This window comes from Xiphophorus couchianus, chromosome 15, assembly GCF_001444195.1.
Source record: "Xiphophorus couchianus chromosome 15, X_couchianus-1.0, whole genome shotgun sequence".
Classification (NCBI taxonomy): Eukaryota; Metazoa; Chordata; class Actinopteri; order Cyprinodontiformes; family Poeciliidae; genus Xiphophorus; species Xiphophorus couchianus.
Window position 1 is genome coordinate 10,031,895 of NC_040242.1, and position 21,264 is coordinate 10,053,158.

General features: G+C 37.5%; 1 protein-coding gene across 7 annotated transcripts in view; it reads left to right on the top strand.

Moving 5' to 3' along the window:
* Positions 1 to 21,264, top strand: part of utrn (utrophin) — a 181,236-nt gene that overhangs the window by 44,386 nt on the left and 115,586 nt on the right. For all 7 annotated transcript variants that reach the window (XM_028040704.1, XM_028040702.1, XM_028040708.1 and 4 more), the window contains 26 exons: positions 1,254 to 1,415; positions 2,153 to 2,284; positions 2,459 to 2,632; positions 2,934 to 3,089; positions 3,380 to 3,550; positions 3,909 to 4,088; positions 4,634 to 4,762; positions 5,329 to 5,499; positions 5,599 to 5,655; positions 5,867 to 6,022; positions 6,521 to 6,658; positions 6,771 to 6,860; positions 7,442 to 7,612; positions 7,796 to 7,968; positions 9,263 to 9,413; positions 10,273 to 10,448; positions 10,724 to 10,859; positions 11,711 to 11,860; positions 11,954 to 12,106; positions 12,192 to 12,293; positions 12,461 to 12,581; positions 13,579 to 13,796; positions 14,797 to 14,914; positions 15,000 to 15,205; positions 16,328 to 16,476; positions 16,584 to 16,773. In XM_028040704.1, coding sequence (XP_027896505.1) covers positions 1,254 to 1,415; positions 2,153 to 2,284; positions 2,459 to 2,632; positions 2,934 to 3,089; positions 3,380 to 3,550; positions 3,909 to 4,088; positions 4,634 to 4,762; positions 5,329 to 5,499; positions 5,599 to 5,655; positions 5,867 to 6,022; positions 6,521 to 6,658; positions 6,771 to 6,860; positions 7,442 to 7,612; positions 7,796 to 7,968; positions 9,263 to 9,413; positions 10,273 to 10,448; positions 10,724 to 10,859; positions 11,711 to 11,860; positions 11,954 to 12,106; positions 12,192 to 12,293; positions 12,461 to 12,581; positions 13,579 to 13,796; positions 14,797 to 14,914; positions 15,000 to 15,205; positions 16,328 to 16,476; positions 16,584 to 16,773 — 3,930 coding nt within the window. The remainder of the gene's footprint in view (positions 1 to 1,253; positions 1,416 to 2,152; positions 2,285 to 2,458; positions 2,633 to 2,933; positions 3,090 to 3,379; positions 3,551 to 3,908; positions 4,089 to 4,633; positions 4,763 to 5,328; positions 5,500 to 5,598; positions 5,656 to 5,866; positions 6,023 to 6,520; positions 6,659 to 6,770; positions 6,861 to 7,441; positions 7,613 to 7,795; positions 7,969 to 9,262; positions 9,414 to 10,272; positions 10,449 to 10,723; positions 10,860 to 11,710; positions 11,861 to 11,953; positions 12,107 to 12,191; positions 12,294 to 12,460; positions 12,582 to 13,578; positions 13,797 to 14,796; positions 14,915 to 14,999; positions 15,206 to 16,327; positions 16,477 to 16,583; positions 16,774 to 21,264) is intronic.

Below are 21,264 nucleotides of genomic sequence, written 5' to 3' on the forward strand. Positions count from 1 at the left end.
TAACTCAGGCTTCTTTAATAGCTTATATGCCTTCATAGTAGTATCCTGTTTTCAGTACACATAGCCAGTTGGTTTTTTATTATTCTTCCCTCCGTTATCTGACCATTTGTGAATTTATTTTTTTTATTTTTAGTTTGTTTATTAAGCCTAACAGTTAAAACTAAATTTAAAAAGTACACAGAAGATAAACAGTTGAATTCAAATTGTTTATATAGTTCCAATTTACAACAAATGTTGCCTCAAAACATTACAAACCCCCAAATTTATATGCTTAAGCATATACTCAGTTGAATCCAGTCATACAGAGTTAAATAGATAATATTTTGACAAATATGTCAGATTCTAGCTTCAAAGATTTGGTTGCTGGAAACCTGGCATCCATAATCTATCCATTTACTGAAGGATAATGAATCCCTTTGGTTCTAAATACATGACTTTAAGATGCTGTTTGTCTAGTGGGGCTATTAATTATATAAATATTGGAAACATCTTTTAAAGTCTGGAAAAAACTACTGGTCAAGACTGCTTTCAAATATTAAAAATGTTGTGCTTTTTAGAGCAGAATTGCTCTCTATTATTTACCATAACAATAAACATTCCTCTCACCAGCCTATCTATAGCGATAGATGTGTAAAAACATTAAACTCTCCAGAATCTTTTAACCAGAACAACTAACGAACACTAACTTATCGCTGCGGCTCTGGAGCGCCACACGATGGAGTGACGATGTTCCTGCCTTCCTGGTGGAAGATTGTAACTGTGCTGTGTTAATTATGCACAGTCTCAAAACTCTGAGTAATCAGTGGCAGGAGCTGCTGTTATTAAAACATTGCTATCATCTCTCATGCATCCATGTTTTCATAAAATGTATATGAACCTTCCAGTCTGCATTGTTTCAATTATTTACAACCAAAAAATCATTAAATGTTAAGTGTTTCAGGTTTGTCCCAAGACTTAGCCCCTCACTTTTGAATGTTGTGCATTTTTTAAATTCGTATTTAACTCACTTTTATCGCTGTTTCAGTATAATTGAAGCTTTAATTATTCACATTTTTAATTGGATATGCATGTTTTTTACGTATTTTGCAAGTAGCTGAGTATAATCATTAATGATACCAACTGCTACATCACCTGTTAATTGAACGTTTTTGGAGGTAATTTGCACATGCTTAGAATGGAATTGAGTAAATTAAATTAAAGGTCCTGATAGACATATTTTAAAGCCCTGACCTGCTGTTTGTGTCGTTATCTAGGCAGTGAACCGGCAGGTTGGCCTCGAGCAGCAGCTGCAGACACTAAAGGAGAACGAACAGGCGCTCCAAACACTGCAGGAGTCCCTGAACCAGCTGGACCACACACTAACGTCCTACCTCACTGATCGTGTAGACGCGTTCCAGCTCCCCCTGGAGGCACAGGTATAACTACACCTTATAAACTCCTGGAAATGAGTTTGCTTTGAGAGCTCACCTCTGTTTATAGGCTCAAGAAGTTAAGATCCATGTTCCCACAGAGTACAAAATTTGATGAAGAGTGTTTTCCAGACCAGGATAATTGTTGAAAACAAAAGAAGAGAATCAAATAAAAAGAGCATTTTCAGACTTTATTCTTCATTTCATTATCTATATGCTGTTCTTCCTTACCTCTTTCCTTTTGTCCTTTCCTTCCTAGTATACTTCCTACTGTCATCCCTTACCTACTTTCCCCCTTGTCGTTTCTTTACGTGTTTCACTCTTTCTTTCCTCCTATTCTTCTTCCTTCCTTCTTTCTCAAACTGTTCCTTCAGTCCTCATGTCCCCGATTGTTTCCTGTTTGTCCCCTTACTTCTTTCCTTATTTGTGGTGTTCCTTCTTCCTTTCTTCTTTTTACATTTCTTTTCTTTTGTCCGTTCTTTTCCTGCTTTCCTCCCCTCCTAGTTCCTTTTGTCATCCTTGTCTGTTCTTTTTCTTCCTTATGTCATTCCTGTTTTTTTATTTTTTTCCCCATGTCTCTGACATTCCTCCCTTCTTTGTCTAATAATCCATCAGATAAATTTTTGTCCTTTCTAAGAGTTTACCACTAAGACTTGGAAAATTAATAAATTTAATTAGGGCATGTGCAGTTACTAGAAACTTGCATATGTTACACACCTGCTTAGTTGTTGCTCTTCCTGCAGACCATTGGTGCAGAGATTGCCGCTCATGAACTCACGGTAGAAGAGATGAAGCGAAGGAATGTGACCAACTTGCCTTCTCCCACCGCTGAAGGAAAACCGGCCCGTGGTGCGACCATGTTGGACCAGCTACAGGTAACACTGACTCCTACTGGATGATGTTGGTAACTATTCCTCATGTTATTTTCTGTTATTTCAGGGTCCAAAGTTAATAAGTCAAAAGATATTTCTTTATATAAGCTTTTCATGTTTAGAGTGATAAAAGGCAATAGAAATGTGTGACTTTGACATTTGGTTTGATGACTGCAGAGGAAACTGAGAGAGATCTCCACGAAGTACCAGCTGTTCCAGAAGCCAGCCAATTTTGAGCAGCGCATGTTGGACTGTAAGCAAGTTCTGGATGGTGCGAAGGCTGAGCTACCTATTCTGGATGTTAAAGATGTGGAACCTGAAATAATTCAGTCCCACCTCAGTGGTTGCATGGTGAGGAATTTGAGCTTTCCCTGTGAGCACTGTAGTTCAGCTATTTAGTTTTTTTCCAAGAAAGTAGTGTTTTGTACTCTTTTTGAACATATAGCAAATGTTAAAGTAATTGCAGTTATACATATTTGAGCATGTATGTAGAATTTTGACCTGATGTGTATCACAGAAAATCCATGTTAAATATTAAATTATTGCAAGTACAAAATGAATATGACTTTCTGGTGCTTCATGAGTGTGTGACCTTACCTGTAGGCACTTCATTCTTAATGAAAATGTGTTGTGTGCTTTTTCTGCTTTGTAGAAATTGTATAAGTTGCTGAGCGAGGTGAAGCTGGAGGTGGAGACGGTGATAAAAACAGGTCGTCAGATTGTGCAGAAACAGCAGACAGAAAATCCCAAAGCCATGGATGAACAGCTTACTGCTCTAAAGCTGCTCTACAATGACCTGGGGGCTCAGGTAATTTAAGGACATATTGTTTTGGAGCAAAAAGCAATGAAATTAAGATTTGGTGACACTCATGGTTTCTGTATAATCTTGAAAAGTGTGAAATTAGATTTTTGAGCCTTCTTTCCACCTAGTTTCAACCCACACATTTCCCTCTGTGGACTTTTTATATACTTTATATTTGGGAGCTACATGAAGGACTGAGAACCCTGAAATGTTTAGTCTGAAAATGTCTGGAGCTTAATGAAAAACATGTTGTAACCCTGGAGATGGTTCATATCGTCCTCTCTTTGTCTTCACAGGTAACAGAGGGCAAACAGGACCTGGAAAAAGCCCTGTCTCTGTCTCAGAAGTTTGATCAAGAGAGCTCTGCCCTGCAGGAATGGCTGAGCACTACTGAAGCTCAGCTCCAGCAGAAGAACAGCTGTGGAGACATGCCAGCTGACATCGAGGCCGAGATTAGATGGGCTAATGTTAGTAGGCGTTTATTAAAAGCTTACATTACCCTAGACTTTTTATAAGCTCTGTGATCACATTTATTTCAAGCTGTGAAGTATTTTCTATGTATGTGTAAAGCAAAAAACAAACCACACAAGTAGATATCTGTCTCACCAGAAGATGGTGCACAAAAACTGTTTAAACCGGAGTCATGCATCATTTCTCCTTCTAATTTCCCAGTTTTTTTTTAAGTTATGCAGTTTATCTGCACATTTTTCTACCGATTCTTATTTTCTGGTTTATTTGGGGATGTGAAAGTCAGGTTGTTTAACTGTTACTGTTTTCATCCGAGTTGTCTGATATATAAGCACCTTAAATGTGCCGTTCAATCAGGGCCTGCTGAAGGAGTCGGAGCATCGGAAGGAGGAGCTTTCCAGCCTCACGGAGATCAGTGCAGGTCTGCAGACGTTGGTGGAGGGTAGCGAGGCTCAGCTGGAGGGCAAACTCTGCGGTCTGAACGAAGCATGGGGCCAAGTTCGCACCTGGACCGAAGACTGGCTGAGTGCTGTTCTGGTTAGAGCAAACGTTGCATACAATGGGAATAAATAAATAACACACAGCATATTTTTATTTACTTAAGGTTGTCAGAGTAAGCAGAATATTTGACTTGATTAATGTTGTATAAAAACATGCTTCAGCTTTTCTCACCATAAGTTAAGCAGAACAGAAAAAAGCTACTTTTAAATGGAAAGATATCCAAGAGAACTTTTAGCATAAAGTTTGTGATTTTATAACTTGTGTAACGTAATGTATCTAATATCAAAGTTTAGATTGATTTTAACATTGACATTAATACTGTTTTTTAATGTCAAGATGCACTACATTATTATTCATGAAAATTTTGCAACCAGAATGAAAACATTCTTCAGTATGTTGTTTAGAAAATCACAGAAACTAGGAAAAGAAATGAAAATGAATTCAAATGGATTACAAATTAATAAAACCATTACATGCTAATTGTCACTTCATTACTAAACATCTTTTTTGTGTAATCAAGGTTTCAATTTGTAAACAATATCCAAGTGAATTGTTTTGTGTCTTGGTGTGTGTGTGTGCAGAGTCACGAGAATGAGGTGGAGATCTTCGATGAGAACTTGGCTCATATCAGCACCTGGCTCTACCAGACCCAGATCCACCTGGATGAGGCCGAGCGGATTCCTCCAGCTGAAAGAGAAAAAGTGCTGAAGGTAAAAAGCAAAAGATAATAATTGCAATTTAATTATGACACACCAGTACATGTGGTGTGCAATGATCCTGACATGTAGAAATGGTGCATAACATGTCAAACACACTTGAAAAATTTAATTTCACCTCTTTTTTATTTTTCACTAAAATTCTGATTCTTTTAATTTAAAGTCATAGAGCCATTTAACATTTATTCCAGATTTATTCCTTTAAAAGCTTAAAAGCATAAGATTTAAAATTGTTTACTTAAACTTATTGGCCCTGTGGGCTTTATGCGCTTTATTAAAATCAGTCATAAGTTACTACAGAAGTTTTGCTAATTTCCCAATCTGCCAGTTTTATCAAGCTCTGACAACTAGAGATTTTAGCAGATTCAGATTTTTCTTTAAGTCCCCAAAATAATACCTATCAAAGTATTTACAGTGGTGCTGTGATGCAAGGAAAATGTACTTAATTTTAATTAATTAAAAATAATATTTGAAAGATTGGGGAAAAAAAAGCAGTTTCATGTTTTACTTTTAAATTGTATCATAAAAAGATAACAAGCTGCCTCTTGATTGGTTTCCAGAGCATGCTGGAGCAGCTGGACGAGATCAGTCTGCGTGTGGACAACGTGAGGGACCAAGCAGTCATCCTGATGACTAGCAGGGGGCCCGCCTGTCGAGATGTTGTTGAGCCCAAGCTGGCAGAGTTGAACTGTAACTTTGATAAAGTTTCCCAACACATAAAATCTACCCAGGTATAAGAGCATGAAATACGTTTCCTAAAAGATTTAACTTAAAATGAAAAGCTGTCTTGTTCAACCATTTTTTATTTTAAATTTTCCTTTGATGAGCAGATGATGACCAGCCTGGAGTCAGGAAATTTTGAAAAAAATCAACAGATACCTCAGGAGGTACATACGTCTTTAATTACAGCTTGGCTTTAATGTTTTGAATCTGAATCATTGGCTAATTTCTTATAATTTATTCCATGCATACTAAAAATTAGCAGAAGCGTTTAACGCGACACGGCTTCTCTTTTTGAGGATGCGGTCAGATAATTGTGCCTATGTTTGAAGCTCAGACTGACTTGCCCTCGGGTTTGTTTTTGTTTCTTTTAATCAGGTTACTCACAGTCAGGAGAGCCAAGAAGAAAGTCAGACTCCTCTTGCTCAGACTGTGTTCCCAACTGAGATAAAGGACCTTCAGGCAGAGCTGCAGGACAAATTGAGGACTCTGCATGAGGAGCAGGACCAAGTAAACATCCTTGATGATGATAAGGTACTCAAGGTTAATAGGAATGATTTCATTTTTAAATCTTTGTAAGCAAAGGGGTTTAATAACCTTTACCATAATAGTGACACAGTATTTCCCTCTGTCTGGTTCTTTAGCTCCTCTAGTTTTCTTGTGGATCTTGAGCAGAAAGGAATGTTGACCTCAGTCATTCTCTCTATTATTTTTGTGAGATGTGCAATAAAAAATAACCTGCACTTCAGGCTATATGCAGTAAAGCTGATAAGGACAGCTTTGATTGGGAACTTCAAGGTTTAACAAGTTTGGAATCAATCTGTGCTATCAAGTTTTATGACCGTAAACACACCGGCTGGGAAAATAAAATCAGACCAATCTGACACGAGGTCATTGTCCTATTCAGGAAGTTGTTTGTTTTCCAGTCTACACCCTGTACTGCCTGTCTAAGTGGATACATACACAGCAACCCAAGAAAAACAAAAACTAAATTAAATCATTTGAGCTCTATCTTTGTTTTCCCTACACCAGATGGACGAGGAGAAGGCCAGCGTTGAGGACTTGCTGAGAAGAGGAGAAGAGCTGCTGCAGCAAACTTCAGATGAGCCTCAGAAGGAAGAGTTGAGAGTAATGCTGCTTAGGTTGCAGAGCCAGTATTCTGCTCAAAGGGTGAGGCAAATAAACACTTCATGTCTTTAATTCTAGTCATGTAAAATTTATTTTGCCATTTAATTAAAAATGTCTGCGCACAGTTTATCTTGCTTGTTTCTTCCCGTTTTAGGACTTTCTTAAAAATAGGCAGATTACAATCTCTGAGGTGTCATCATCTTCCCTCATCTTTGGAGATCAGACATCAGAGTTTACTGCTGAGGTAAGTGGCATGGATACAATCCTATAGATGTTTACAACAGGCCTGAGCTAATCACTTGTCAAGGTACAAAATGTTGCTGCTTTTGCAGCAAAATGTGGAAACTAGGTTGTTGGAGTTGTGCTGTATTTTCGCCAGCAGTCATCTGCAAAAGTGGCTGCTGATCCCAACAATGGAATAACATTTTCCCTGTTCATCTCTAGTATGGAAAATGATCCACATTTTCCATACTAGTGTGGAAAATCTCACACTCACATACTAGTGTGAGATAATGTTCAGCACCAAGTGCTGAACATTATCTCACACCATGCTTTTTATCTCCAGGTTGCACGGTAGAGCATTTTCGGATTGAGTTAGCTTTAACTTGGCTTTACTAATCAAGCGATTCATCTCTTTTACAAGTATTATCCTTTGGATTATAACGAAATGAGGGCGCAAACTCTCCACTGAGAAAATTCAGATTCATCTGAGTGCCTTTTTCTATGCCATCCTGGGAAACCGCCCATATTAAAAGTTGCCTCTGGATGTTGTTTTACTCCTAATTACAATGACATGCTGATTACTTCTACTCCTCTCCAATCCAGGAGATGTCTGCAACAGGTCACAGCAGAGCTCAGACACTCACTCCTTCTGACTACCTGTTGGAGATCAACAAAGTTCTTCTCGCCATGGCTGACAATGAGCTGCTCCTGAACTCCTCAGAGCTTAATGGGGGGCTTTATGAAGACTTTTCAAGTCAGGAAGACACACTAAAGGTAGGCTTTATTCCTAAATACATCCACCTACATCAGCAAATTTGTGTTGGTCTGTTTCATAAAATCCAAATCACCTGCATGGAAGACTTTAAACTGGACTTGACTGGTGTTGAGTGATAATCTACTGTATTTGCTAAATGTTTTCATTGTTTCCTCATGTATTCTTGTATATTTTTGCTCCAGACTATTAAAGATAATTTGGAGCACCTGGGCGAGCAGATACATGGAATCCATGAGCGACAGCCTGAAGCGATGCGAGATGCTTCCCCGGATGAAGTGGTTCAAATAGGAGACAACCTAACACAGCTCAACGCAGAATGGGACCGCCTCAATCGCATGCACAATCAGCGCAAAGGGTATGTTAAACTTCACATATTGACAAAAATATATTGAAGAAAAACAAAGGGAGTTGATTTTCCAGATGTGTGTGAATCGCTGCCTCAGGGCTTCTGTTGAAATCTGCAGGGACCTGGAAGACCAGCTGTCCACAGATAAATATAGCGGAATACGATCCACCACACACTCACTGACCTTCATTCATAACGCACCAGTTGCTTGGGAATAAGCAATGTCATCATGCCTATTCATGTTTTCATTCCCACAAGTAAACAGGCAGACAGTGGATGACATTAACCACTGACATAATTTTTTGAACATAAGCAGTCTTTGTTTGCAGAGTGTAGTGGGTGCAAAGACACAAGTAAGCTAGGGAGAAAATGTTCAGATTGCATGCAAACACTGAAGCGTGCACAAAACCTCTGGGCATTGCTGTTAATCAGAAGAATGGAGCTTATTTTGAAAAACGGCTCATCAAAAACTAATTTCCTCAACTTCTCTCTCTCATCTCTTCTGCTCTGTTCAAAGAGATGCTGCAAGATGAGCAGTGTGATAAACCTCAGGGTTTTCTGTTTTTTCAGTAATTGTCCTTCTGGTCTATATTTCAACATTTAGCAACACTGCAGTGAGCTTTTTGTTGGTTTCAGGGCTTCTTGAGTGTAATAAATTTTTTTAATAGAAATCAAATAATCTGTTTTCCGATGGGTGAACAGGATTTAATTCTTGGAGGGCATAATAATTTTACAGACTCATGGGAAGCTGTAAAACCTGAAAAGCTAACAAAGTGTAGGGGTGATAATTGAAAAGCATAAAATATTAATCAGAAAATGAAATAATTCTCACTTTTTCCCACCAGCTAAAGTCTTAAATTTAACCTTTTGTGTAGACAAGTGTTTTTTATTTTTAATTTTTTTGTTTTGTTTTTTAGTGAGGGACTGTCTACTTCTATATAATATAATTATATGTGCTGAAACCACCATGTTATTAACATACTTATGTGCTTCTGTTCCATTGTTTTAAGAGACACTAATAAATGAGTCGCTTAAAGAAACTTTCTGAACAGAATCAACGCAAAGACGCCTTCTGGAGATTAATTGTAGTAAGCTGGGGGGAAAACATGGATTGTACAAACCGGGAGTATTACCAGAATAATTTTGTTGAATTTTCATTCTTGTTCTTTTGGGCTTAAATTTGCACAAAACTGTTGTAATTTTTACTTTAATTCCACGGGAGTCCATCTTGCTAATGCTGTGCTACTCCTAATACTGAGGATAACAAGGCATGACTATGTCTGTCTCTTGTTTTGGCGTATAGGAGTTTTGACCGTGCCATTGAGGAGTGGGGCCGGTTTCACTGTGACTTGAAGGATCTGAGTCAATGGCTGACTGAAACTGAGATCCTGCTGTCCAAAAGCGTCGGCCCTGATGGACAGCTTGACCTTGGATATGCACGGCAACACCAGGAGGTCAGTGAGGGGCCCTGTGAGGTTTATGACTTGTTCTATATATTTTTCAAATGTGGAGAATTTCTTCCATCCAGGAAACAGACTTTTTAATTGTCTTTGTATATTTATTATTTTTAATAAAGAATGCTTTGATAATATCTAAACGTTTACACGAGAAGTGCAGTATACACTATGAGCAACTTTATAAGTTCAAAGCAGGACAATTAAATTCCCAGAATGGCGATATAATATGTTTGAGAGAAAGCCAACTTGATATTTTATATTAAACAGAGGATAATTGCATTTCTTTCCCTAAGGGAAAAACCAAATTCCACCCTGAACTTCATAAAATCACTTTGTCTGTTTATTATGCAGAGCAGAAATGAGAAAAGCCAAGAATAAGATGAGAAAGGACCTTTAATTTGGCTTTGTTTGATCACTTAAGTGCTATTTTCATTTCTGTTAGAAATTAAATCGTCTAAAGCTGCAGCGTTATCGCTGGCGGCACCTCCACCTCTACTGCCTTTATCAGTGAGATTTGCAGCACTTGAGCTGTGCTCAATCCTTCTGGATTCTTTATATATTTTAAGTTACTGATGATGAGAAGGAGGATCAGGAGGAAAGGAAGTGAAATATCTTAACAGCTGACTCACTGTACAATCACTCACCTTACTTTATGGGTCTATCTTGGATCTTTAAATCTGTCCAGGTGGAAGGTGGGGATTTGGCAGCTCAAATCTGAACTTGCTTCAAATCATGCCAACATGTCGATAACAGATTTACTTTGAAAGATGTACTTGAACTCAGGATTTAGTATGAGCTTCATACAATTACTCTGTTTCAATGAAACTCCATTCTCTTCATCTGTTTCTTTTCTAAGGAGCTGGAAGAAGGACTTTCCAGTCATCAGCCAATCCTTACTGGACTGACTCGCACTGGGGAGCAAATAACTGGGCAGCTTTCATCTCCAGATGGCCCTCTACTGGAAGAGAAGCTAGAAACTCTGGTGCAGCGCTGGAGAGCCGTCAAACGTCAGGTCTTAGACAGACAGCGCAGGTATGTACAGAAAAGAAGGGTGAAGTGCAATATAAACAGGATGTAGTGACTTTTACAAATCACTCAACATCGAGACTTTAATGTGCAACAAAATCCAGCTTCATGCTCAGGGTTCATTATGAGGTAACTGTTTCAGTCTTTTCCAGGTCAACGCTATCACTGTTGGCATTGTTTTTTGTTTTTTTTGATAAATCATGCAACCTGGAGGAATTGTAGATCCTATTATGGGTGAATAGTAATGTACTGCATGCTTGCTTGTGTGTGTGTATGTGTAGGCTGACTGGAGAGGATCCAGCCCTGTTAGAGCTGGTGAGAAGATATGAGCATCTAGCTGTGTGGCTGGACCAGGCGGAAAACGCTGCTAGCTCCCTGCCAGTCTCAGCCACTGACGAAAACCTGAAAGAGCTTAAGGTACCATTATTTACATCCAGAAAGCATCCACACACCTTGGAGACTTTTTAAAATTTTGTGGCTTTGCAACCCAAAACTATTTTGAAATAATGATGAGCGGATGTGAAGGTGGATGGAGCTAAATAAAGAGAAACTGGCGAATGTGGCAGAGTTTCCAAACGTTGATCATAAATCTAAATTCAATTGAAAATCTGGGACAAAACTTGGAAATGCATGTTCAAGAATGATACATACATGTAAGATTTAATTACTGTGTTTGGAAAGTTGACTAGATTTGAGGTATGTCTATGCATGTGTAAAGATGGAAAAGAAAATCCCCAAAACTTTGCAGGTGATTTGAAGCTAAATTTAGTTCTGGAAATCGTCAAATCAGTTTTAAAGCTCAGTATTCCTTACATCCACTTCACAATTTTGTGCTGCTTTATTTTAGTCTATTAAACCCCAATAAAATGCACTAAAGTTTTTGGTCAAAAGTTGATAAAATGTTTAGAGGTTCAAAGGATATATATCCGCTGCAAGACAGTGACTATGTTTACCTAGATTATTTAGCATTTTCCATGTAATATTTTTCCTCTAACTCAAAACAAACCGATATAGATCCTATTTCTCTTCTTCAGCAAAACAGTTTTGAAAGAACTAGCGACACCGTTTTCATTTATTTTTCTTCTCTCTGGAGAGCAAACATTTTCAAGCCAAACATTTTTTTTTCAGGAGACACTGAAAGCTACAGTGATTGAAACTACCTTGCACATCATTGCATTTGGATTTCCCAGACTTCTTGTTTTTTTCCTTCTTCTACCTAACCTATAGTTTTTGTTGAAATGAAGGATGAGTTCTCCTGTTTTTTGCAGGCTCTTGCTGTGGAAATGGATGCTCAGAATGAACGCCTTGGTTGGCTAAACAAACACGCTCCCCAGATCTTGGCCAGTCCCAGTGTGAGCACTCAAAGCAGAGACCATCATGTTGGAAAACTCAGAGCCATCAATCTCAAATGGAGCAAGGTGAAATTAAAGTTACAAGTGAACTTGGATTCACTCTTCAGACTTTTTTTTTTCTTTCATCTGATCTTGCCTATAATATTTTTTTCTTGACAGGTGACCCATGACTTGCTGGATAAGGTGGGGGAGGTGGAGACAAACCTGCAGAGTCACACTCTGTTTCAGGACAGGATGGCCAAGCTGACGGACTGGGTCATTATCACAAACCAGACAATTGTGACTAGAGGACTAAATCCTGTCCAGGCTCAGGTAGTTTTTCAAGATCGTATCACAAGAGGCAGCATGCATGAATATTCAGACAGCAGTTTTAGTTTTAGTTTTTATTCATTTGCAGGCTCTCGAGGTCTCAATGAAAGACAGGAAGAAGGACCTGGAGGACTTATTGGCTCATTCTATCGAGCTGCAGAAACATCAGCAGCTGTTGCCTCAGGAAAAGGTCCCTGATTCTATAATAAGATGCTTTGATAAAGGACATATTGTATTTAATTACACCATATTGCTCTATTAAAGTGTCACAATTCTACCAAGAGGTCATTTATTCTAATTTCTGTGCTGAAACATTAATTTTAACGTTTGTAGCCTTTTCGCCGTTTGTGTTCTCAGGGTAAAGTAGAGCAGCTGGCTGCTGACTGGAAAGCCCTGGATGGCCATTTAAGGCAATCTCTTCAGGTTCCTGTCTCTCCATGGACACATCAGCAACATGTTGTCCAGCACCAACAGCTTGGTAAGAAACAACAGGGAATGAGTTTTTCTGTTTCTAATGAAACATATCAGATAAGAGGAAATTGTTATATAAAAACTCACAATTGATTTAGATTAACCAATTTTTCTGATTAACCATTTTTTTAAGGTTAGCTTTAATGATCTCATGCCAGACTCTTTAGGTACAGACCTGCAAAATCAAAAAATCGCTGACATTGAATCTGCCTGTCTGAACACATAATTTTCACATAGAAATTAATTTACAGAAAGATAAAAAACATCACTGGCATTTATTGATCTAGAATGGCTTAAAAAAAAGCAAGGTGTTTGAGCTTTAGAAATAAGATTCATTATCTTCAAATGAATAAAACTTGCACTAGTGGTAAAACTTCCTGTAGCCTCCAAAATTATTGCAAAAAGGCATCAGCATGTCGACTGAGTAATAATAACAAAAGTGACTATGCTATTACGTCTTAATGATCCCTTTGACTTTTGGGAAAATAATCTGTGGACTAATGTAAAAAAGAAAAGAATGAAGCTTTTATGGAAAGCTTGTTTCATTGGCTTCAAACTTATTCAGCATTTCAGAAAAGAACTTCATACTGCCACTCAAACATGGTGCTGGTACTTTGAAGTCTGGGACTGATTTGTTGCTGTTGGAAAATGACCTCAGCAAAGTTCGATATGCCTTTAATTAGACAAAGAAAATTAATGAAATTTTTGGTAGTCATTAATAGTAATAAATGTGTCCCTAAACCAGCAGTTTTAGGATTAAATTAGCATTTTCTTGTAGACTTGTTTTATCAAGAACATTGCTATGGGGATAATCATATGCAAGCAACATTATGAAAACCATGTTTGAAGTCTCATTCATCCTGATTCATTATTAAACTTTTCTTGAAGCTATTTTAAAACATCAATAGAATATTGAAAATATTCTTTTCATTTCTTATTTTGCAACCAGCCCTTTTAGTATTGCACAGCATTTTTCTCTTTGACCCTTCTTTGCACTTGTTCAGTGTCTTCGGTGCCCCCGGCTGTTCACATGGCCAGCTTGGCGACTGAGGACTCCCATCTTCGGGCCCCGTACTCGGCAGATACTGTGGCCCCCACTGATTTGAACAAACGTGCCACAGAAATGGCTGACTGGCTTCTTCTCATCACTCAGATGCTTAAATCTAACATTGTCACTGTAGGAGACACAAAAGAGATCAGGATGACTATAGGACGCCTTCAGGTGAGTGAACAGAGGATGATGCAGTTAATATGCAGATAATGTTGGCTGTTTTTTTTAAATTTATTATCATTTACCATTAAATCTTTGAAACACATGTGGTCATTAAAAATTATGACTTGATTTAAAAGAGAACTCATTGAGTTGAGAAGACAATAAAAAGTCAGCTCATGTTTTTCTCATTCAGTGGCTATGCTCTCGTCTTCGCTAATGCTCATTAAACAGATTGTGTTGCCTCTAATTGTATTCATATTCTACCATTTGCAGTAGATGTAGCATGACATCTTCACACTCTGTGTTGCTTTGTTAATGGGGCCTTGAACTAGACAATGTTGTGGGAATAATTAAATCTGGTGACAAACTCTCCAAGTTTTTTGGTTTAAGATAAGGAAATCTGCTGAAATAACTAAATAATATCTTAGAAATTAGGTTTTATAATTTGAACTGCAAAAAAAAGATGGTTTTCCAAATTTACAGATGATGATGTTTGTATTGAAAAAACTGTATATATAATGTTTTTAAAAGTCAGTGCATCATCTCAGTATTTATTTAAGGGGGACATTGAGTGTTGAGTTAAATTAAAAAGTACACTGCATTGCAAAAAATATTTATACCCCTTATTTAGTTACATACATTCTTCAAATGATAGATCAATAAAACATATAGCAGAATTATTGGTCTCCTTGCCTAACTTGATTGTTTAAATAATTGCTGAATGTACAGGTTTGATTAAAGGTTATCAGAGTGAAGGAAGGTAAATACAAATGCATGGCACAATGCTATTTACATCATGTAGAAAACCTTAAGGCTATGTATAAATTCCTTAAATTATGAACTTTTTTAGCAATAAAATACAAGAGCTTGTATTTGTGAGAGTTTGTGGTTGTATTGTGACAAAATGTGGAAAACAAAGCACAGTAAATCCTTATATTTTATCTATTCATGTCAGATACCTTAACTGAATGAGTCAAAACTCTCATGTCTTTGTTTTGTCCTCTTCCAGGTGACAAAAAGTGACCTGGAGCAGCGTCACTCTGAGCTGGAAGATATCTTCACCTTGGCACAGAACATTAAAAACAAAACCTCGAACGTTGATGTCCGCACCTCCATTTCTGAAAAATGTACGTGTGGTTTCAAAATGCATTTAACACATTAGGCTTGTAGATCAGTTTGTCAGCATCACTTTTTTTGTTTGCCTGACTGTAGTGGAAAAAGTGCGCAGCCAGTGGGACAGCACTCAACATGGCATTGAAGCCCGACTACAGCAGCTGGAAGACATGACTGTCCACAGCAATCAGTGGGAGGAAAAAAGGAAGGAGGTGAAAACCCTTTTTGCTCATAACGAAGGACTCTTCCACAACCTTCTGCAGCGGGCCAAAGATCCCTTGACTAAACAACTCGAGGACTCCAAGGTTAGGGCAGATTTCCGCTTCTCTAACCCATTATGTCTGTAATTCCTGAGGTCATTTACTTTGAAGCCTCGTCCTTGTCAGTACGGTAGACTAGACATCTACTCCAGGGTATTTTTCCCAATGGACAGGAGCAAAACTTGACTCTTATTAGATGGCTTTTGAACAGCAGTGTAAGCTGGGAAGGAATAAATCCCTCCTCTGAAGTTTCACTTTGATCCTTAATAACATTCATACACCTACATAATCTTAACTGAGTTTCTTTAAATGAGTCCTGACTCAGACGTTTTGAGAACTAAACACTAGGGGGCGTCTAAGTTTAAGATAATACAGCTTGCTTTTTGAAAGCTTACCCCTCCTGGCTAATGTGGCCAGGATGAGTAATTGTCTATTTAAAGTCGAAAGAACAGAAGCCCTTTGGTCATATAGACATGACTTATTTCCTAATTCTAAATTAAGGTCTTATATAATCTGACTGGTTGAACAAGCAGTCAGAAAACTGAGGAACAGAACAACTACGGTAAGTTAAAGTTTTATTTGGCTTTGAGATTTAGCCAAAGCAGTTCAGGAAAGGAAGAAAGTTACATAAAAATACAAAAATGTTTTTTTCATTTTCTGGAAAATGTTATTAAATTTTTTTATAATATATTAGTATATATTATTATATTACTATTAATAATATATCATGGATAAACATGTATGAGGAAAGCATGGAGAATATTCCCAGTCTTCATTCCTTGTCTTAATGTCAACATAAATATCTGACTTTCTAAAGTATATTGCTCCAATCAATGTGTTGCTGCCTTTTGGATAAAAGATGCAGTGTATTTATTAATGCATCTTTCAATCCATGGAGCCATTCGTTTGTCGTCTCATCATTTATTTATTGTTAGTCTGTTGGCCGTTCGATCTACCCACCAGTATCTCAGCCCATGTTTTTGTGCACCAGTCTGTAAATTTTCAGTCAGTTCAACTGAGAACACTAGAAATCTAAATATGTGCAGAAACTTTCTAAAAGATTGCAAACAATTAAGCCAACTGAGAGCAGTCATCTGAAAGTCCTTTCAGATGGCTTTTCAATAATTAGTGAATCTCATACAGTGTATTTTGCATTATGTTTTTCAGGAGTTTTCCCAAGCCCTGGGCCGTGACCAAGTCGCAGCCTTCAATGAGCTTTCCAATCATCTTTTACGAGAGTATTCTTCCGATGACACCAGGAGAATCAAAGAGGTCACAGAGAAACAGAATGTGGCCTGGAACAGCCTGAGCAAGAGGTAAATCACCCATTTGCTTCTCTGTATGTTTATATGCAGGTTTTATTGTTAATTTGGGCTTCTGTCTCACATTGTTGCATATTTGACTAGTTTGTGTTGGTTTGCAGGGCAAATGACCATCGTGCTCAGTTGGACAGCGAGCTGAAGGAAGTCCAGGTGTCTCTAAAGGAGCTGGAGTCCTTCCTCAGGTGGCTGCAGGAGTCTGAGACAACAGTCACCGTCCTGTCCGACGCCTCCCACAGGGAAGACGTGTCCCAGGATTCTGCCAATGTGAAGGAGCTGAGGCGACAACTGGAGGTAGGGCTGGAAATGGAAAAGGAAACCAGTGTGTGTGTCTAATTCATGCACAGGTGCTAGCCTATTATCTCAGTGTCACCCTTCATTAACGTACCCCTCACTAGCTGAACTGATGCTGTAGTGTGTGTGGATGAGCACACCTGTGTGTTTGCTGCTGGTTAAAAGTGTGTGAATGAGAGGGCATGCAGAGGGCGTGTGAACGCTTGTATGCATTGAATGTGGCTCATTGATCCTCTTGTTCTGTGCCGCTTAGGTATTCAGATTGTGTGTATTTTCTCCTTCTTTCATTTGCTTTGTCATTTACCCAGACCTTCCCTTTGGGATCATTTGACACCCATCATCTTATGCTTTATGTATCAGTATAACCTCAGAGTCCCTGTTACCTGCCTCCGCATTTATAATAGCTACAAACCTTTCTACATCCTTCTATATTTGATATATTGCTCTGGAAAAGAGGATTCTTTTTTTTCTCAACTCCTTGGGGCTTTATATTGCATTTTATTTGGCACTGTGGATAAACTTAGTATCACACTCCTTTTTAGAACTAAAAATAATGCAAAATTGTTCAATTGTGTCAAAATATTGTCGCTCTTTTGAAGCACTGAATGACAAATCACCTCACTGATCTGATTTTCCTTTGTATTAAGCCCAGGTTCTATTTTGCACGCATCAATAGCATGACACAAAAGTTACCAATCATACCCCATTACACTGATATCTGTGCTGACTCGATTCTAGTAGATTATTATTTCAAAAATTGGAATAATTTCCAACTGATTTGCTACAGTTATGTTCAAGGGTCAGTATTTGTGCAAAGCTTCTCAATAAAGCAACTGAATTGAAGGTTAAACTTAAGGAAAACCTTGGCACACAGCAGTTAGTGGGTATTATAGAGTTGATTAAAACCCACAGGCTCTTTTTGTTTCATTAGCAGACGCTGTCAACTTTGATGGATGGTTCTCACCCATTGAAGCTGGGTTAATGAAATGTAGACGGATGTTAAACTTCAGTCTCGGTGCGCCAACTCTGAGTTAAAGGCTCTGCTATGATTTAATGTTTATTTAACTCTAATTCTTGACTTTCACTTGCATTGTGACGACTGTTTTCAATTTAAACATGCACAGAAAAGCACTGAATGCAGTAGCATTTGTTTTCTGGATTTATTGCAAATCTCTTTTCTTGGTTTCATTGTGGACTATTGAGTCCAGACTTTTTTGAAATAGAAAGCTTGAATTGAGGTATAATTGACTTGACGCCATATTGAAATAAAGAACTCTTTAAAAACTGTAAAATTTATTTTCATCTGTTTTTTATTTTTATTATTCCACAATCTATTGATTATGTTGACTTGTCACAATAGCCCTAAACTAATAGATTGCATTTTACCAGTTTCACAGTATTTACAGTTGGATTGTGATATTAAATCACTTATGAATGCCTTTGTAAATGCTGCAGTCCTCATTTTTTAAATAACTATTGATATTTTACTCTGGCTTAAGTTTGTACAGGTCAACCTTGGTTTGCATCAAATGGTTAGCTACGGTAGTTCAAGAAAGTTAAAATATCCTTTGACAATGGATTAGTTTAGAGAAAGTCTTATCGTATATATATATATATATATATATATATATATATATATATATATATATGCTTTGTGTTAATACATGTAACTTATAGAGGGATTTGAGCTAATTTGGAGTCAGAATTTACAAAACCGATGTTTTCCTTCTTTATAAACCCAGAATTTTACCTTGAGCATCATAAGATTTTATGACTAGTGTTTTAGCTGCTTTCTGCTCATCTCTCCGAGGATAGCTGGGGATATTTAAGCTACATGATCTGTGAACAGTAGATGTCACATTGCTCAAACAGATTGGAGGTTGGAGCAGTCTCTTGTACATATTTAATGTAAAGTGTAAAACTTGGATTGTTGGGGACAAAATACATCTAACTCTGTAATTTGAGTCTTATCAGGAAAAACAACAATTTCTTGCAACTATCCATCACATGTTGGCACATTAAGTAATTATCTGAAAATAAATGGTATCATAAACCCTAGCTCATGTGATTTTTCATTATCCAGAGCTGGCATGTGCTGTAAACTCCATCATGGTGCTCGTATACAGGCGTCGTTGAAGGTATTGCAATCATAGCCTCGGGCAGAAAAGTGCAAACGGGTACACAGCTTGAAGAGATGACTTTTATCAAGTTTGACATCTATGTGTTTGGCTGGGGGTGTTGTTATGGGTGACTGAACTGTTTGTTCATCGACCAGATGAACCATAGTCTTCTTGAAATGTCTATCTATAACCTGGTTGGGCCAGTATTATTTCGACAGAACTTGGAATATATTTGGTCCTCTCTTGTAATTTCTTGTGAAGCAGCCAAGTCAGTGATGTTTGGAATGACTAAAACAGATGCTTTTGTGGGTTAACCTTGTTAAACAGAGCTCATCTGCGAGCTTATCGTCTAGCCTTTCAGTGTGCGAGTGCACAAGTCTTTATTTCTATTATTTGAATACAGACCTTCCAGGGAATAAAGTGCTTTACATAACATAATCCAGCAATTGTCTGTGACAGTCAGTTTGTGCTTGTTTTATAATGCAGGAGTTGTAATTATGTTGAAGAGTCTGTCAGGTCTGCTCATCCTCACTTCAAATAAGTTGTTCTTGTTCTCTTGTTGAAAGAGAGAAGGAGAGTTTTTTTCCCCCACTTATTCTTCAAAACAAAAATCAATTAGGCTCATAGAAACTGGAACTGAACAATTTGCTGCATTGCAGTATTAATACGTGCAATATTGCAAAAGACTGGTTTGATGCAATATTCAGTGTGCTGTAATATTTTAGATGCTATATATACTCTGACCTGATGTAGATCTAAATCTCCAATAATAATCAAAGTTGGTATAGATTGGAGAGGATGTTGTGATGATGGAAAAACAGAAGACGGAAATGTGGGTTAATGGGAATTGATATTATTATCCCCACATTCATAACAATAATATTGCAAAGTCATGCTTCCTTATTATTGTGCAAATGAGGACTCTTTGTCTGCTTAATTAAGTTATTTTCACATGTACTGTATGTATGCTTCAGCTTTGCTATTTTTGTCTTTGTGTTTTTTCATATCATCTCTCCACTACTTGGAGACTTCCAGCTGAATAAATTATAATTTAAAGTCTTTCCTCGCTGTTAATTCACCCATCTTTTATCCCGTCACTTCTGATTTTCTCCAACTAATTAATTTATTGCCATGTATATTCCCGACTAAACTTTGTCTAAGCACACAACAGTATGTAAACGTTCAAGACAAGTTACTTGACAACTATTTTCCTGCTTCAATACGCTCTTTATTTTCAATTATGTGGACAAACAGTCTCAGAATGTATTGATATTGTGGCTGTGTACGTTCATTTGCTGTGTTTTGACTCAAAACTGTATTTCTGCAATCGCTCATTCGAGGCATCATAAACCAAAGCTCACAGACTATAAATAGCCGTTCACAACAATAATGTTGGTCTTTACTAGTTCTATTTAAATTTTTATATTTGTTTTCCAGTTCAGATTGGATTAAAGTTTTTAGGTTTTTCAATGTTGAAAAAGAGCAGCTTGTATCCTTAGCCAGTGAATTAAAAGCCTTGTGAGGATTATTATTATTTGTTTTTTTTATTTATTACTGTCTTGGCAACACAAAGCATGACATTCAAACTGTAAAGTAGAGACACGGAGATCAGGTTTTCAATTTTGTTTGATAAGGAAAACAATCCGAATTTCTAAAAAGAAAAACTGAAATTGTGAAGTCATAGAACAAGTTCATGAAATGTGCTGCAGGGTCTTATTGATGGTGGTTTATAATCCAACAAAAAATGAAGAAAATCCATAATTATCTCAAAAACTTTAATCTGTTTAACTGAAAAAACTAATACTATGTTGCTTGATGTTTGATTTAAAAAAAAAAGTGGAAAACATTAGTTTTTGTACATTTTTAGGATCAAAAGTCAGTCACTCAGTTTTTGAACTGCTGTTTGCTGATTAGAACAGGTGGAGTTATCAGAATGTATTCTGAATTATCTTGTTTTTTGAGTTGTTCATTTGGCATACACATTTTCAGATCTTCAGCTCTGTACTCATGACTCCAACTGGAGTTTTCGTGAACGTGTGTGTCGTATGACTGCCAACAAAGGAAATGAAAGGAACCAATACTTCCAGGAAAGCTGGATGTCTGAAGCAGCCCCCTCCTGCTTTGGAACTCTATTGTGTGTTTGCATGTCATTTATTCTCGCTCCATCTCTCCTCTTTCACTTTAATCTTCTTGTCTCTTGGTTATTGATCTGTTCATTGCCTTTCGTAATGTCATCCTCTCTTCATGGCAGAGTCATTGTTCGCCTTCCTTTATGCTGCTGCGTTTCATGTCTCTGTTTCTCTCTCTCTCTGTGTGTTCCTCTCACTCTCTTCCTCTCTCCAAATCAGAGGCAGTTAAAAAGTGAGCCTCA